Source organism: Austrofundulus limnaeus, unplaced genomic scaffold (genome assembly GCF_001266775.1).
Source record: "Austrofundulus limnaeus strain Quisiro unplaced genomic scaffold, Austrofundulus_limnaeus-1.0 Scaffold32, whole genome shotgun sequence".
NCBI lineage: Eukaryota > Metazoa > Chordata > Actinopteri > Cyprinodontiformes > Rivulidae > Austrofundulus > Austrofundulus limnaeus.
In genome coordinates this window covers 2,819,340-2,835,381 of record NW_013952434.1, presented here as the reverse complement: position 1 = coordinate 2,835,381, position 16,042 = coordinate 2,819,340, and the positions used below count along the sequence as shown (strand labels likewise).

The following is a 16,042-nucleotide window of genomic DNA, read 5'->3' as shown; positions in this document are numbered from 1 at the left end:
GGAATATAAAAATGTTCAGGGATAGAAGACGCTCCTTGGTCCGGAGAGATATCAAAGCGTATTTTCAGTGTGAAACTTTATGAAAAGCCCTCGAGTAAATCTTCAATGTTAGTTAATTGTTTACAAATCAGGCAAGAGAAAAACACCAGGCTCATCTAAATAAGTTGTTACTGAGTGTCTGGATGGGAGTGCTTCACTATATTACAGGGCTATTTAAATGGCGGCCCACAGGCCGGATGTGGCCCGTGAGTGACCAAAGTTCGGCCCGCCAATTAGTTCATTCATCTCTTAAGCCCAAACCCCCCAGTTTTCCACTAWAATTACTGTACGTTCTTTTAGTTAGACAGAGATGTGTGGGATCTACAGAAACGTTAGAATCGCGGCTAAAAGCTGGTAAAAAAAACATTTCTATGAACATCCAAGACAATTAAATTTACAAGCWGATGAAGATAAAACTATGAAAGTGAAAAAACATCTGGTTTAAAAAATTTGGAAGTCAGATGTCAAAATAATATTTGTGTTAAATAGGAGGCATAAAGTGTTTTTGTTTTGGATATTGGTTTATTATCACTACTTTTCTTACATAATGTTCTTTAATATAATATGCATGATTAAATGCAGCAAAATAAACTATTTCAAAGGTAACAGATCTTTGTAATACTTGGTTTATTTACATAATGAATTTAATTGCTGGATGTTCGGCCCCTGATTTGTTGGCCTGCAGTAACTGTGGCCCCCGACYCGGTGCAGTTGAATAGCCCTGCTCTGTTAGCTTATCTGGTTCTGTCTGGATTCTTATGCACACATGCTCATTCATGTTCACCGTTTCTGGTTTCAGTACATTTAGCCCAGCAAAACGTTTTGTTTGTCCATCATCCAATCGAGGTAGATTGACTTTTAGGTAAAAACATGTGCATAAAACAAAAAAATGTTCAAAAAAGAGAATACATTTGAAGTTTAACTTTTATTGTATTTTACCATCAGATATTTGATGGTAAACACCGCGCAAACAACTGCCAAGCTTTTAAAATGTTCAGCTCTGGCAACATTCGACCAATCATTTCTCAATTTCTCACATTTTGAGTCCATGTCAGGGCAGGAAATTGACACGTTTTAACTTGGCACTGTTCTCTGATTGGAGTGTAATCGGAGCTCTGAAGCTCTCAGCGGCTGCGCCGAATGCGCTGCCAGTGTTCTCCAGACATGATCCTATCTCCCCTTACCTCAGTCTGCTCCGCGGCAAATTGACAAATAACACCAGGATATCATATTCCTTCTATCACTACTCCTTAGCGCTTATAGCGTAGCTCGTGCTCTCACACACGCCTAAAGCAGCACAAATCGATTGAGGCTGCTCGCTGGTCCGTGTGGTCCCCGATGGTCTGGGACTTTTTGTTGTTTGTGTGTGCGAGTGTCCACACCCAGGTGTGTTTGCTGCTTTGTCTGAAGATGGCAGTGTGACAAGTCCATTTCTCCCCCACCCGACACATACTTCTTTAATATTCTGCTCTTACGCTTGCCTCCRCTGACACATGCTGTGAAATAAAGAGAAGGAAAAAGACCATCTCAAGGGCTTTKTGCTCCGCAGAGAAGTGCAAACACAATGTAGAGGAAGAGAGKGGAGCATGAAAGGGTGGGACGCCAGGAAGAGACTGAGATAACGAAGGAAAAAGTAAAGATGCTGCCGATATATTAAATACAGATAGGGAGGTAAATAAAACTCTGCCCTGTGTGGGGTTGTGTTTGGTTAGGATTGGCTGCCTCAGAGCGAAGTCTCATTCACGGCAGCAATAAAAGGTGARCCGGCACGTCTGTCTGTGAGTTTGCGCTTGTAATTTTCCCTGTCAGTTAAAATCAGACGCCCACTCACTTCGGCTCATGTCCACTGGTGAGGAGCTGCACATCCAGTCAKGATGATGAGCTCATTCTGATGAGCAGATGTGTGAGCACAGAACTGGCTTGAGGTTAATTTCTGCAGGGAAACCACATAAAAAACATGAGCTTTAAGGCTGCAGTAGTTGTGGTTATGCAGGTATGAATAAATGCAGCATGGTTATTTTGATCAACTTCTGTAAACCAACCAGGTTAAAGGAAAACRTATGCAAAATTCACTTTTTTAGCCCATTGAATACTTTTTTTTTTGTATTTGGAGTCTCTAGAAGTGGAGGAAAGTTTAATTTAGATATCTTTATATTCTGTTTGGGTCATAATTTTCTACCCGTTCAGTTTTCTCTATTCTCTGTGATGTTTTCTGAACTATTACATCACAGTTTTTTGTGATGGAACTTCTAAATAAGGTCTGGACGTGCCAACAAATAAAAATTTTCTGCGCTGCTATATAATCATAAACCCYTCTATCAAGCTATCAAACTGCAATGGACCGTTCTAAAACTTGGTGTGTGTGTGTGAAGCGCCTAGTTAGGATTTATAGAGACAGCATTAAAACGAGTTGATATGAGACATGCCTCAGAAAAAGGGGGGAAAGAGGGGCTCGTGGAGTTACAATAAGGAGGAATTCAGACCAAAGCATTGCAGTTCCACTTTATATAGACTCTGAATGATTTAAATGTGCAAAAAAAAAAAAGGATTTATGCCTCCTTTAAATCACTGATATCTCTGYGTCTGATGGTTAAACTTGTTCTGTCCTCCTCAGGCCTCGGCTCCAGGCTCAAAGGAAGTTCGCCCAGTCGCAGCCCAACTCGCCCAGCACTACGCCCATCAAAGTGGCCGACCCGAGCAGCCTGCCCGCCGGCCTGGCCGCGGCGCCATCCTCCACCCTCTCATCGCTCTCCTCCTCCTCGTCCCTGACGTCCTTCATTCAGGACCTGTCCAGGCGCAAGCCCAAGACAGAAGACTTCCTCACCTTCCTCTGCCTCAGAGGTAAGAGCAGAGCGGAGCAGATGGAGACGTGATCACACACACACCCGGCAGGGGAGCAGGAAGAATGCTGTGTAACAAGAACACTGCAAAGACAGCTTGTTCTGATATTTCACCCTGGTCCAAGTAGCAGGTCTTTACTGGAAATTAACTGTGCGTTACTTCTGGGGCTTGACAACACTTTGCTGGTTATTTGCACATAAAGATGGATGCATAAGCAACTCGTGTGCGATAATAAGATTCGCCAAGTCGAGAGTTTGATCACCTTCCACCCACCCAAACGCACACAAGACACGCACAAATCCTTCCACACACTGCGAATAGCTGCACACTCGCCCAAGGCTAAGATTATCCCGCATTTCATCAGCTTACACATCTCCCCCTCCTACTTTTCAGCAACTGTCTGTCTCTTTAACACCCTGCCTGTCACCCTTCACTACAGCAGCTGTTCGTACATGAGTACTCACACAATCACAACACCCTGCCCTACAAACACGACACAGGTTCATCGACACTATGTCACGCATTCGATGTCAAATGAACTGTAAAAGCCACGGCAGAGCCATTAGCAGCTGAATTAGTTGTGTGTGTTGTGTGTGTGTGTGTGTGCAGTGCTATTTTGTCTCACACAGCAGAATTGTTTGTTGAGGGTGGATTTAGCAGGAAAACTGTTTGACACCAAAAACACTACCGTTCACCCGAATCAACTCGGTGTCAGTTCTTCAGAGTAACCCGGACCCCTCCAGACAACGATGGTAACTGAAGTCCTGTTCTTTTTTTCACATCAGAGTTAATGAAGGTCTTGTGTTACAATTTATGCTCTGTTGGCCACAGTTGGCCAGTCGACTGCCAGGCTCCTGCAAAAAAAAAAAAAAAATTTAAAAAAAGGGTTTCTGCTGCATCTATAAACACTTACTATGTACTGTATTACAGCTTTTTATTTGCTTTAAAGTAGACAGTCCAAATCTGCATAAAGCTCTGAACAAGCTTCTTTGCGAGYTTCCTCCAAAAAAGCAAAACCTTTGTTTTAGAATTAAAGGAGACATATGAAGTTTTTAAATCTTGTTTTTTAACATTTAAATCAGTTGGGGTCTATATAAAGTGAAACTGCAATGCTTTGGTCTGAATTCCTCCTTACTGTAACCCCACTTTACCGAGGTGTGTCTCAGATCAACTCGTTTTGAGGAGCGGTTCATTCTAAATTAATAGAGGGGTACTATARGGAACTATACAGCGATGTAAAAMCATTTTATTTACAAATTTACTAAAAKATGTCAACAAGGGCWGACTTGTCCATCCAGCCTCACATGTTGGAGCCGGAGTCTGACCCAGAACCAGAGGAGAATGAAGACCATCGGATTCTAGTTGGCAAGTCCAGACCTTATTTGGCAGCTCTGTCGCAAATACTGTGATGTAATAGTTCAGAAAACGTCATAGAAAATAGAGAAAAATATGATCAAAAAGATTATAAAGATATCTTTGCAGACTAAATTAAACCTTTCTGCTCTCCTGAAGACTCCCAACAAAATGTATTTAATGGCTCAAAAATAGGATTTTGTATGATATGTTCTCATTACTGTGATGAACTTGCGACCTGTCCAGGGTGTACCCCACCCCTCGCTCTGTGACTGCTGGATATGAGCACCAGTGACCCCCGTAACCCTGAAAGTAAGAAGCGGAGATAGATGATGGATGTTCTCATTAACACAGTTGAAAGACAAAACATCTCACTTCAGACTAGTTTACAACAAAGTACTCAAAGTGCTAATCTAATTTTAGAAAAATTCTCCTGTTGTAGTGAGTCATCTTCACGTCAGAGAGCTCTTTGGTGACTGGATAATTGAAGGTTGCTGAAACTGACTAAAACCTTTGATGTGAGATGCCTTGATTTGATGTAGCWGATGTCTCATGGAGGTTGAAGGGAAGATTAACTCTGTGGTAAAGGTGTTTGGACTTGGTTTCACTGGGTTTCCTTTTTTATAAATAAGGTTGGAGTTAGTGATTTCTTGTCTGACTGTGCTAGACTGGTTCTGCTTCAGCTCTTTGTGCATATAAGTGTGTTAATGTGTGGGTTTGATGAGGACGACARTTTCTTTTTATGGGCTTTTTTTAGTCTGTTTTTCCCTCGGCCCTCTTCTGTGACCCATATGCAGGGACCCTCACCAAGAAAACGGACATGGGAGAATGTCAGCAGAGCCCTTGAGGTTGAGTCCGAGTGTGTGTGCGTTCAAGGATGTGTGTATGCACAAATCGACTCAAACCACTGATGTTGTTTGTTCTGCTTATCTCTCGTGTGTTTTTGTGTGTTGCCTCCYGTCGTCGTGTCTGTGCACGATTGCACGTGTCTGTCTATGCTCAACATCCAGGATATAAGAGGAAACGCAGCATACGAGGACATCTGTGGTGGTCTTTTAATCTTTTCAAAGGGACATAGGTCTTTGATTTTTTTCCCAGAAACCCCCAATCCCCTTTACGGTTCTGATACACGTCTCTGGTGATCTAACTGCATCTTATCTAACCAAATTTACAACCAAAAAAAAATCTCCAACCACATTATGAAGTCTGCAGTTTTCTTACTAAGTTTAAGAAGTGGAAGTTTTCTAAYCTGAAATCCTATCAGTGGTGATTTCTGGGATTTGTCCCAGGTCAAACGTTCAGTGTGTGTAAACACTCATCCCCCACTCCATTCATCCACTGCAATGTTTGCTTATCTTATCTGGTAAACATTACATCGTTCTCCCCAAAAGGCTTCTATCCATCACTCATTGTGACAGCTACATAAAAGCAGGTAAAAGATTAGAAGWGATATAAGCAAAAAGGTTTAAAAGTAGAAGACTTCAAGTAGCTTYTTCATCTGCATATGTAATCTGAACATTTAACAATTTATTCTACCAGGTAATGTTAGTCGTATAATTATGAAATGGGAGAAAAATCTGGATTTTATTCCTCCAGGGAGGTAACGGGGTGCCTCGCAACTCTGACGCAACGTGGAGGCAACCAGAACCAGTAATTTCTACTGTAAGGAAGGAAACACATCATGCATGCTCACCACGCACACCGTCTTAGGTTTATTTTTTAGGATTTATCTCGCTATTTATCTCTCTTTCATGCAAACACACATCCGTGCACACAAACGGCAGAGCCGAGCTCTCTCCTGTGCTCTCATGATGGTGTTTATGTGTGGTCCAGGCCTGTAGTTGGGCTGTTTATATCCGTGGAGAAAGCCATTTGAGTAGCAGCCAGACAGTCTGCCTCTGGCCCTTTTGGCCTCGGGTGAAATAAAATGTAACGCTGCTGACGGCAGGGAGGGGGCAGCACTGAGTTAAGAACAAGTTAAAAATGAATGATTGTAGTGATTAAGTGGTTTATTTTCTGGATTTTATGAAATATTTCATTTGTGCAACAAAAACTGATATGTTTTTTTGGAGTAAGAACCTGCAAATACATGCAAAATATAATGACTTCATCAAACATGCTTTTACATAAAACTGACTTCCAGTGTTTATTTTTTCTTTAATATTTGTTTCTGTACAGTGCGTTTGTGTTGTCCCAGCAAGCGGTTGTGTTTGKGTTTACCTCACTGCCCTTTGGGCTTTCTCGTCCGCCTGCCAACCCTGAAGTTTTGCCTCTCGAGTTCAGCGAGGCCAGTCCTACCGCTCTGCTTACATAACCTCCCAGCACTGACCCAGTGAACCAAAGACCTCAGATTGCAATGATGTGATTACACGTGTAAATGTGAACTTTTCACATCTTTTAAAAAAACAGTCAGTACTGAGAACTGAATGGAACCTCAAACCTCACAGCAAACTGTTAGACGTAATATTCCTTAAACATGTTTTTTTATTATGGGATGATTAGAAGCACATTTTCACTTATATGTGCTGTTTGTGCTCCCTCTATGTAAATACTGAGATGAACTCAAGAAGCTGTTTTTATTTTGTATAGTTGAGTGGGTTTTCCTTCAATCTCATATYCAGCTTTCTTAGTGACAATAAAGAATGAATTTCTACGACGTTATTCTCCAATCATCACATTTTTTGACAGGTTTCGAGTGTTGTAACCTTGGCTGAATTTCTCTCATTTTTTCCACTACCTTCAAGCCATCACTCCACATGTTTCCATGGGTGTCTACACCGACCTGATTGACTATTTAAATTGCCCTCATTGTTTCGGTTCTGGTTGGGGAAAAAAAAAGAAAAGAAGGGTAGCTAGAAAATGGAGAGTTTATAATTACGAAACCCCACCCAGGAGCCCTGTTAAAAATGACAATCCTAATAGACTCTTTCAGACCTAATTATGATTTGTCTGGCCAAAAATGAGCTGGATAAAAACACTGGTGTAATTGGAGTATTGGGCTCCAGCCCTGCTTGAGATCTTGAAGGGAAAAAAAGCATTTTTTAATATTTTTTTTAACCATGTGTGTGTATTTGCATTAATTTTGTCATGACTAGTAAATTTATGGCATCAGTGCAAGAAGTTTTTGTGACGGTACATCCTGTTGCCACTCAGTTAGAAAGCCAGTGGTCAGAACCGGTGTATAAGTAGCTTGAAAATGTTAAAAATCAGCACCCACATGCTTGCTTTAATGTGCTAATATTCACTTGATCATTTTAACGCCCCACCACCCCACCATTTCTACCCCCAGGTGGCCCTGCGGTCTGTTACATTGGCCTGCTGACCCCGGGTCATGGCAGCAAATTACAACCATTTAGCTAATGAAGCTAGTGATTAAAAGCTGGTTGCAGCAGTGTGTGTGTTGGCTCTGTGTGTTTCTGTTCTRAGAGAACAAAAAAACATTTGCTTTGTCAGAAAGATCAAATTTGTGTGTCTGTGTATGTGTGTGTGTGCTGCTTTAGTTGGAATGTGGGCTGCAGTGCTTGATGAGTTTTTAAAAAAACTGAAAACACGACAAGACGTATAATAGCTGTTTGTGGTGTTGTTTTTTAATGCTTGTCGCATTGATGGCAGCCCRCCCCCTGTATAGGGAGGGGCTTTGGAGCTGCAGYACAGCAGAGAGGGAGGAACAAACTCATGTATTTTATACATACGTACAGTATTTTTAAACCAAACTCACTTTTTTATCTTATCAAGTTCTGCTGTGAATACTCTTCACTAAGTGATTTCTTGCTTGTTAATTTGAATTTGCAGAACCAAACATGTTTCTGTACAAGAGTTCAACCTTGAGCCACACTGATTTTTGTTTGTTTGTTTTAAGTAAAGCTTAGATTTACTTGTAATCCAGATGAGTAAATGAATTCTCGCATACACACTTTGGAGCATAGTTGGGCTGTAAAAATGTGTGTGCAACAAATTGTATAGTTATTAATTCACAATCCCAGTTACTAAACGATGATTTAACTGGTATCAGCGTTGGGATTTTGGGGTCTTTTCAGCTTAAAACGTCTTTATTTAATCAAAGACCAAATGAATTGGTTTTACAGTTTTTCCTGCTCATTTCCAGCTTATTCTCATATATATTTGATTTATCCTTTTAGCAACTTTGTCATAAATTTTCATGCCCCCAGTGTCCTTGCATTTTGTAATCTTCTAATTGGCTTTATCTGTATTGAATGTGTAATATCTAAGACGAGCATTCAGTCTTCTCCTAAAAACAAGTCTGCTAATTAAATGATTGCTTTTTCTAAGTCTAATTATATGCTCTTTAAGTATTTTGTATAGTTTAATACAGGCCAGCTGAATTCAGCCTTTTTCTCAGAGGCTTAAATTTTTTTWAATTGGCTTATAATCACATATTACTTTCCATTACTACGCTTTAAACACCAAAGCCCCTAAAAGGGTAATAAAAATCGCAGTACTTGCTCAAGCTATGCTATCGATTTAGTTGTAAAGGCCTCACAACTTCAAAAAAATCCAGTTTCACACACAGCTAGATTTAAACAAAACTTTGTGAATCCCATTCAGGAAAAAGGAACGATTACATCACGTGCAAGTTTCGCTCTGGAGGTTTTTAAACAAGAAAATGGCTTCTTCTGTCTGTGCAGCACATTACAATAAAGAACAAAGGTTCTGCTGAGATCTCCAGTCTTATTAAAACATTATTTTTTGTTTGTGGTCTTTGTTTTTACACAGTTTCTCGATGCAAACTGAAGTAAGTTAGGAGAGGACTCTGGCGAGGCTTTTAGCGCTCTGATTTATGAGTGCAGCATCATGGGACTTTGTTAATACAGCTTTGGGCTCAGTAACCTTTTGTGAGGCCGAGCACATGTTTACATTCAGCCTACCGAGGTAGCGTTGCCGGCTATCTGCTGCCAAACACAATCCCTCTCCTTCGAGCTCACATTATACCAGAATCCAGAAAGATGACAGGAAAAGTTATGGACTTTGACAGAAAACGGAAAGAGAGAGCACATTCTTTCTTTCCCAACAGAAGCAGAGACTGAAGATAATCCTGTTTAGGAAAAGTGAAAAAGACAGATTTGGGATTAGCTCAGCGGCAATAGTAAGTAATTCAATTCTAGATTTACAATTTGAGCACATGTACATAATATACAGTGTCTCAAAACTGTCATAGTTTAGAACCTCTGTGGAAAAGACGACTTGTATTCCATTGTCAAAGCTCTGGCTTTAGTTCCAGCTAAACACACATTTAACAAGTCGTTCTTTTTGTTTTTCCTTTTTCTCTATTTGTGACTGCTTCCAAGGTTGTGCTGTGGCCTTTAAAAATACTTGAATAAAAAAAGATGAATAAAAGCATGACAATTGTAGAAACAATACGTATGAATAATAATAATGTCAGTTTAGATTCCACAAAAGCAACTCGCAAAAAGATAGTAGTTTCACCTTATTCAGGCACAAATTGTTTTTAAGTAAAACTGCCATCATTCTAATATTGTCCTGCTCATGTTCTTGATTATGTTTGTGCATTTAGCTGTGAGTGAGCGTAACAATGGCCCTACTCTGTTCAGAGCTGCTCGCAAAGCATCAATAGGCCACCAGCTGGGATAATAACAGATTAAAAAGCAGCAGCACAATCAGCATTACTTTCAAACCCCTGAGCGGTTTGTGATTTTATGTTAATATTTCAGCACTTGCATACTGATGCTGGTCCATTTTTACTGCAAGATTAGAATTAAAAGCAAGTTTTTAATCTACAAATAGATTAACACCTGTGTTGTATTCATAAAGGATTTTATTTTGTAGAATTTCAAGCTATATCTGATCATTCTTTTTTTTTTCCAGGTTCATCTGCCTTGCCTAGTAATATGGCTTACTTTGGAAGCTCCCAGGAGGAGGAGGACCTGGAGGACGAGGAGGAAGAGGAGGAGGAGGAAGAGGTGCGAAACGGTGGCAGTGTCCACTCGCATGGTGTGGGAGGCAGTAGCCAAGCCTCGACGTCCTCCTCCTGCAACTCTACGCCCCGCAAGGGCAAGCTCCCCGCCAGGCAGCCACTCAACGGGCACGGTAAGAACCAGACCCGAGCCCGGAACAAAGTGTGCCTAACGTTCACAGACTGGACTGGTTTGTTTTCAGTTAGTCTGAAGCATCACAGAGATCCCAGTAAGATGAGTTGACGAAGGGGAGACAAAACAGAAGTTAAGCAGGTGCAGGAGTACTGTAGGGTGAAACAAAAAGAAAAGGAGAACAAAAGGGTGAGGAGGTGGATGAGAAGAGAAGATCATTGAAGATATATATGGAACTTTGAGCTAACTCTAGTTAATCCAAAGTATAGACATGATGTCATCGACAAAGACACGTTTCTGAGCTTTAAGTCTTTTTCACGCATAAGCAAATTCCTGCTTGAACTCTTTGTTTCAGCTGTAGAAAAAAAGGGCAAATTACATGGAACTGCAGAGCCGTGCATCAAATTCTTTTCCACCCCAATTAACACTTAGCTTACTAAGCCCTAACAAGGTGTTTATGCACACACTGCAACAGCTGGCCATGGCCCTGCACACACACACATACAGCATTACAGTTGCAGCATATGTCTCCCCCTCAGGGTACAGAAGACATTCAGATGAATGCACACGATGTCCAACGTTTGGGAAATTACTTGCAAGCAAACAAAAGTGGTGTTGATCTGGATCTTATTGTCTAAATATATCTTTCAGTTTCCAAATATCTGTTAAAGATACGTACGAATTGACTTCGAGCCCAGCAGTGGACCATTGTCTTCATGGAGTCCCAATTTTTCATAGAGCGCGACTGAAAAAAGGTTGAACAAASCGCCTCCCTCACAGACTTGGTGGACATGAAACAAGGGTTGGATTTCATAGTTCTTCCACTTCCCTCTCAGGTGCCACCTGAATAGTTTAACAGGTGAATGCTTTGTTCAGCGTTTTTTCTTCCGTCATCTTAAGCAGAATTTGGTGGAGAAGACAGCAAAGAGCCTAATGGGATTTAGAAACAGACGGAAAAATCCCAAGATTTGTATACTTTGATCTCCAGGAGAAGGGTATTCTGACATCTAATAGCTCGTTGACTGTGCCTGTCCACTGCACACCCACTGATACGTACAGGTTTCCCTCATCCCTTCTCAGGAACACGTGTATCAGCAGCTTGAAACATAAAACTGTACAAGAAGTACAAACAGTGAGAGAGCGAAACCTGTGTGAACAAATCCAGGCTTGTTGCGTACATGAGCACGGTGTATTCTCCTTTTTCTTATCTCGTACACAAACACTGTTTGCAAAGCAGCTTGGCGCCTTCTCTGTGATATGCTAAATAAATAGATAARGGGGGGACAGGCCGATATACTTTGTAAAGGACAATAGAGATGAGGGGGTTAAGGACATTTGTGTACACACACATGGAAGAGTGAGCCATTGATTCAGAGTTGACAGCATTTATGCTGCATTAGTTATTAGGCACACACAGAGAGAAAAAGCAGGCTCACACCTTGGTGTATTTTGCAGAATTAAAATTGGTGTCAAATCTGACACTTTAATATGCAGCTTGGGCTACTTTCCAAGAGAAACACTTATGGGCTGTTAGGGAGACACAGGAGGGAAGTGAAGACAGAAAACGGGGTTGCAGTTGAGGAAAAGGAAGAAATTGACTTTGAGGAGGACTGAGAAAAGATTATTTTATTCTGGGAAGTAAAAAGAGATATGGTTTACATTGTTGATAATTCATGATTGCTATGTCCTTCTGCTACTATTTCTCTTTTGGCCATGTGCCATGTTGACAAAGCTAATTTAACCAGCTTTTATTAGGCCCTGATTTATGATTAGCTCACTAAAATGTCAAGATTTCACTCATTTTCCATTAAACCCGAGCCCCCAGAGACCTAAAGAAGCTCACAAGTGCTGAAATATATGTATACTGTAAGGTCTCTGTGCTTCAAAAACCCCTAATAAAAATTAAAATTGAGGCTCATTTAAGCTAAAACGAGAGCTACTGAGTGTGTACGTTAATTGCCTCGCTACTGTTTGGCTTGCTTAGCTCCATGGTCTGGGGTTAATGCAGATGAAGCCCTTTTTTGAACAGGCTCATTGACAATAATATAAAGACGTCTTCATATGTGCTCTAAACCATGCATATTTTAGTGATTAGGGGTTAGATGTTTGCCAAAAGTTTATCACTCCAGTGTTTGTACTGGCTTTTCCACTTGGTCGTTGTGGTTGAGTCCCTGGTGGTTAAAAGCCGTTCAGCTGACTGACTGTAGCCTGAAAAAGCACAGTGTGGTCTATATGATGCTTCCACTTTTGAAACTTTCCACAGAACCCAACATTTTTTTAAATTGTATTTATTTGTTTTGGCTTGTCATACCTATTAGGAGCTTCTACCTGGTTGTAAAGTTTCAATCGGAGCAGTATTACCACACACTGCTTAATCCTGATGACAGGTGTACGTAGGTCTACTGTAGGGTGTATTGTATTACCGACATCCTGTTTTATTGTTGGCTCTTTGTGGCTCACTGCATATCATCAAATCTTTTTGTTGTTGTTCAACTTTCTCTGCAACACAATACTTTTCTCCTCAAGCACCAGCTCTTGTGATAAGAGGCAGATTATTGTTGTCTCTAGCTTTGTTAAAACAAATTCGAACCCAGTGTTTTTCTTTGGGCCACTCTCAAATGGAATTAGTAATGACATGTTTGACATTTATTCCTAAACCATGGCCTAAAGACTGTTGAAATGTGGCTGCGGCTCAGTGCATCGGTATTTCTGGGCAGGCTTTTTGTAATCTTTTCATTCTGCAGATATCCAAAGAGCTAAACAATGCTGATCCAAAATGATGCTTAGAGTTCAAATGGAAATCATTAAAACAGATGAGTTTTGTCCAGTTAACTCTTCCAATTTTTTAATCTTTGCTACATCATAAAGATAATTAGGAATTTCAATCATTTAGTTTTTCTAGTGAAAACTTATTCCTCAAATGTTTCAGGAGGGAAATACTCTTCATACCTTAAAGCAGAGGCTTTAAACTGTTTTATATTTAACTTGCCCAAAGACACCCTGTAGGTGAGTCTGCTACAAGTCTAAGGTGCTTGTGTAGAAGGGTAATCTCTCTCTCTGCTCTCCAAACTCTGCATGTTTTTAAATGACTGGAGTCATTAACTCTGTGTTTTTTTTTTCTGATAGCAGGTATCGCCGGCGTACTGTTTTTGCATTTGTTTGTGTCTCTGTTCCTACCCTCTGAAACCCCAACCGGTCCGAGCAGGTGCCTGCCTTCCCTGAGCCTGGTTCCGCTGGAAGTGTCTTCCTGTTAAAAGGGAGTTTTTCCTCTTTGTTTTTGCATGTCTTAGGACGGGGGATTGACTCGAGCTGGACATTCAGTGCAATTCGTTGGTTTTCTTAGCTAGGCTTCTCATTTCGAATTGGCGCTAAATAAATACACTTATATAAAAAATGATTGAATTCTATTAAATTGAACTAAACTGGATTTAAATAAAATGATTGGATTTATTAGAATTAAATTGAACACAACAGTGTTGTGAATTTGTGCATTTTAAAGAAGTGAATGGAAAAAAAATGGAAAAAGTTAATCATGCACAGGTTCAATACACTGCTAGAAGAGATCTGGCTAAACTCAAAGACTTCATTTAAATCAAAACTTTAATCTCTGGAAACTTTATTTAAAGTTAACAAAACATAGGTTTTGTAGTAAAGAACACAAAATGGTTCAGTATTAGTACTTTATTTCTGTTAAAAGTACAAWATTTGCTGCAAGTTTCTGCTACGCAATATAAACCCTGGTCCTTACAAATCTTACTGTAGCATACGACTTGTACAAGTGTGTTGGTGTGTGTGAAAAGCTATTATACAAGAGTCTACAGCCATTTGTTTTTTTTTTTTCTTTGTTCCCTTCCAGTTTTTAACAGCAGCAAAGCAGGGACCAGGGAGAGTCCGAGGCCGAAAGCAGGGACTCACAGCAGGGACGCACCCGCCCCGCCACTGCCACCCCCTCCGCCGCCGCCTCCGCCTCTGCTGAGGGAGCGCAGCGAACGGGCAGAGGCGCGAGAGCTCGCCAGGGAGCAGCAGGCCATGGCCAGCAGTCGAGGCTCAGCATACGGGGTGACGTCACGGAGAGCGGCCGAGGAGCTACGGAAGAAGGTCGAGTGTTGGCTGTGAAATTTCAGTGTTTTATTTGGATTTAATGGGTTGGTAAAATGTAGAATATAGAAGGGTGGAAAAAGAGTCGGGACAACAACACAGAACTAAAGCTGGTTATCTGTTACAGCTGCAATACATTCATTTATTACATTAACGTTTATTTACATCCATGAAAATTTAGCTTAAACTCGTTTTCATCAGTTCAGTGCTTTCCATGTTCAACCTTTTTAAGTTTAGTTTTTGCCTTTTTCTTGTCCTTCCTTTCAGTCTTACATCCCTCTCTTTTTGCAGTCTTATTATATCTCTCGCTTCCTCTCCTCTCTCCATTGTGTCTGGAAGAGTAATGATTGTGTTTTGGCCTCCCGCGACTGCAGCTATATTTAGTAGTGCCGGCAAGGGGCTGTGAAATCCTGCCTCCCTCTCCATGGCACTTAGCAGGTTTCAAGGAACCCCAGAAAGAGAAAACGGAAAGAAAAAGAGAAGGACTGAAGGAAACTGCCTTCTTTGCATCAAACTGACTAATTAAAAACATCGTTTTCCTGCCATGGCTCGTCGTTATATTTCCATCTTTTCTCGTTTCTGCTGATTTTCCTCTCCTCCACCGCCTCCCTCTCCTGTAGTGTTTGTTGTTGTTGTGCTGAGCAGCTGCTAATGCAGACTCGGACATGTGCTCGGGCTTTTTAAAGTGGCTGCTATTGTCCAGTAAAAGCAACAATGAATCTCAATGAGAGTGCCTGCCTGCCAAGGCAAACTTCAGACCCCCCCCCCCCCCCCACTTTTTTTTCTGAAGCATTTGCTTTTTCTTTTTTCCACTCAGTTTGTTACTTTGACTTGTTTGTCCTCATCTTTTATTATTTATTCTGTTTTTACCTTCAGTTTTCCCCTTTCTGCTTTCACACCTTAACACGGCTCCAGTCAATCAGCTTTTTTTCCTCCTTCACTTTCCCCATCAATTATCATGAACAATATGTGTTAWCCATGTGTGTTTATAACACTCACACATTTATACACATGAACAGCTGTGAAAATCCAGGCTGAGCCGTGTAAAAGGTTAAGTGATCATGTAGCCGTAAAATGAACTGGAGGTGTGTGTGTGTGTGTGTGTGTGTGTGTGTGTGTGTAAGTGTTTGCGCGTAAAACCGAACGATAAAGGCATTACCATAATTCAATTCACGGCAATTCCGCTTTTGCTAATTTAATAGCTCCTTGTATCAACAAAATACACGCRCCGCAAAAAGGAGCGTTTCAGAAAACAATGTGATTCTGTTCGTTTTAATGAAATAACAAAAGTGAGGGTGTCAGCGAAGCGGCGTTACACAGCGGCGCAGGCAGGTGGGGTCCGCAGGGCCAAATCATTTAGCCGACTCTGCATCATCTGAGGAAGACCCTCCTGTTTACTCATTTATCCTTTGTCCTCATTTAACCTCATACAGTGGGGAAAATAAGTATTTAGTCAGTCACCAATTGTGCAAGTTCTCCCACTTAAAAAGATGAGAGAGGCCTGTAATTGACATCATAGGTAGACCTCAACTATGAGAGACAAAATGTGAAAAAAAATTTGAGAAAATCATTTTGTCTGACTTTTAAAGAATTTTTTTGCAAATAATGGTGGAAAATACTGTAAGTATTTGGTCAATAACAAAAGT

The 16,042-nt window shown here is 40.8% G+C and overlaps 1 protein-coding gene across 1 annotated transcript in view; it reads left to right on the top strand.

Annotated features, from left to right (window-relative positions):
• The window catches only part of jarid2b (jumonji and AT-rich interaction domain containing 2b), a gene marked incomplete at its 5' end in the record, with an annotated part of 99,097 nt that overhangs the window by 67,442 nt on the left and 15,613 nt on the right, over positions 1 to 16,042 (top strand). Inside the window, 3 exon segments of the mRNA XM_014005876.1 lie at positions 2,654 to 2,880; positions 10,078 to 10,299; positions 14,155 to 14,396. Of these exon segments, the coding sequence (XP_013861330.1) occupies positions 2,654 to 2,880; positions 10,078 to 10,299; positions 14,155 to 14,396 (691 nt within the window).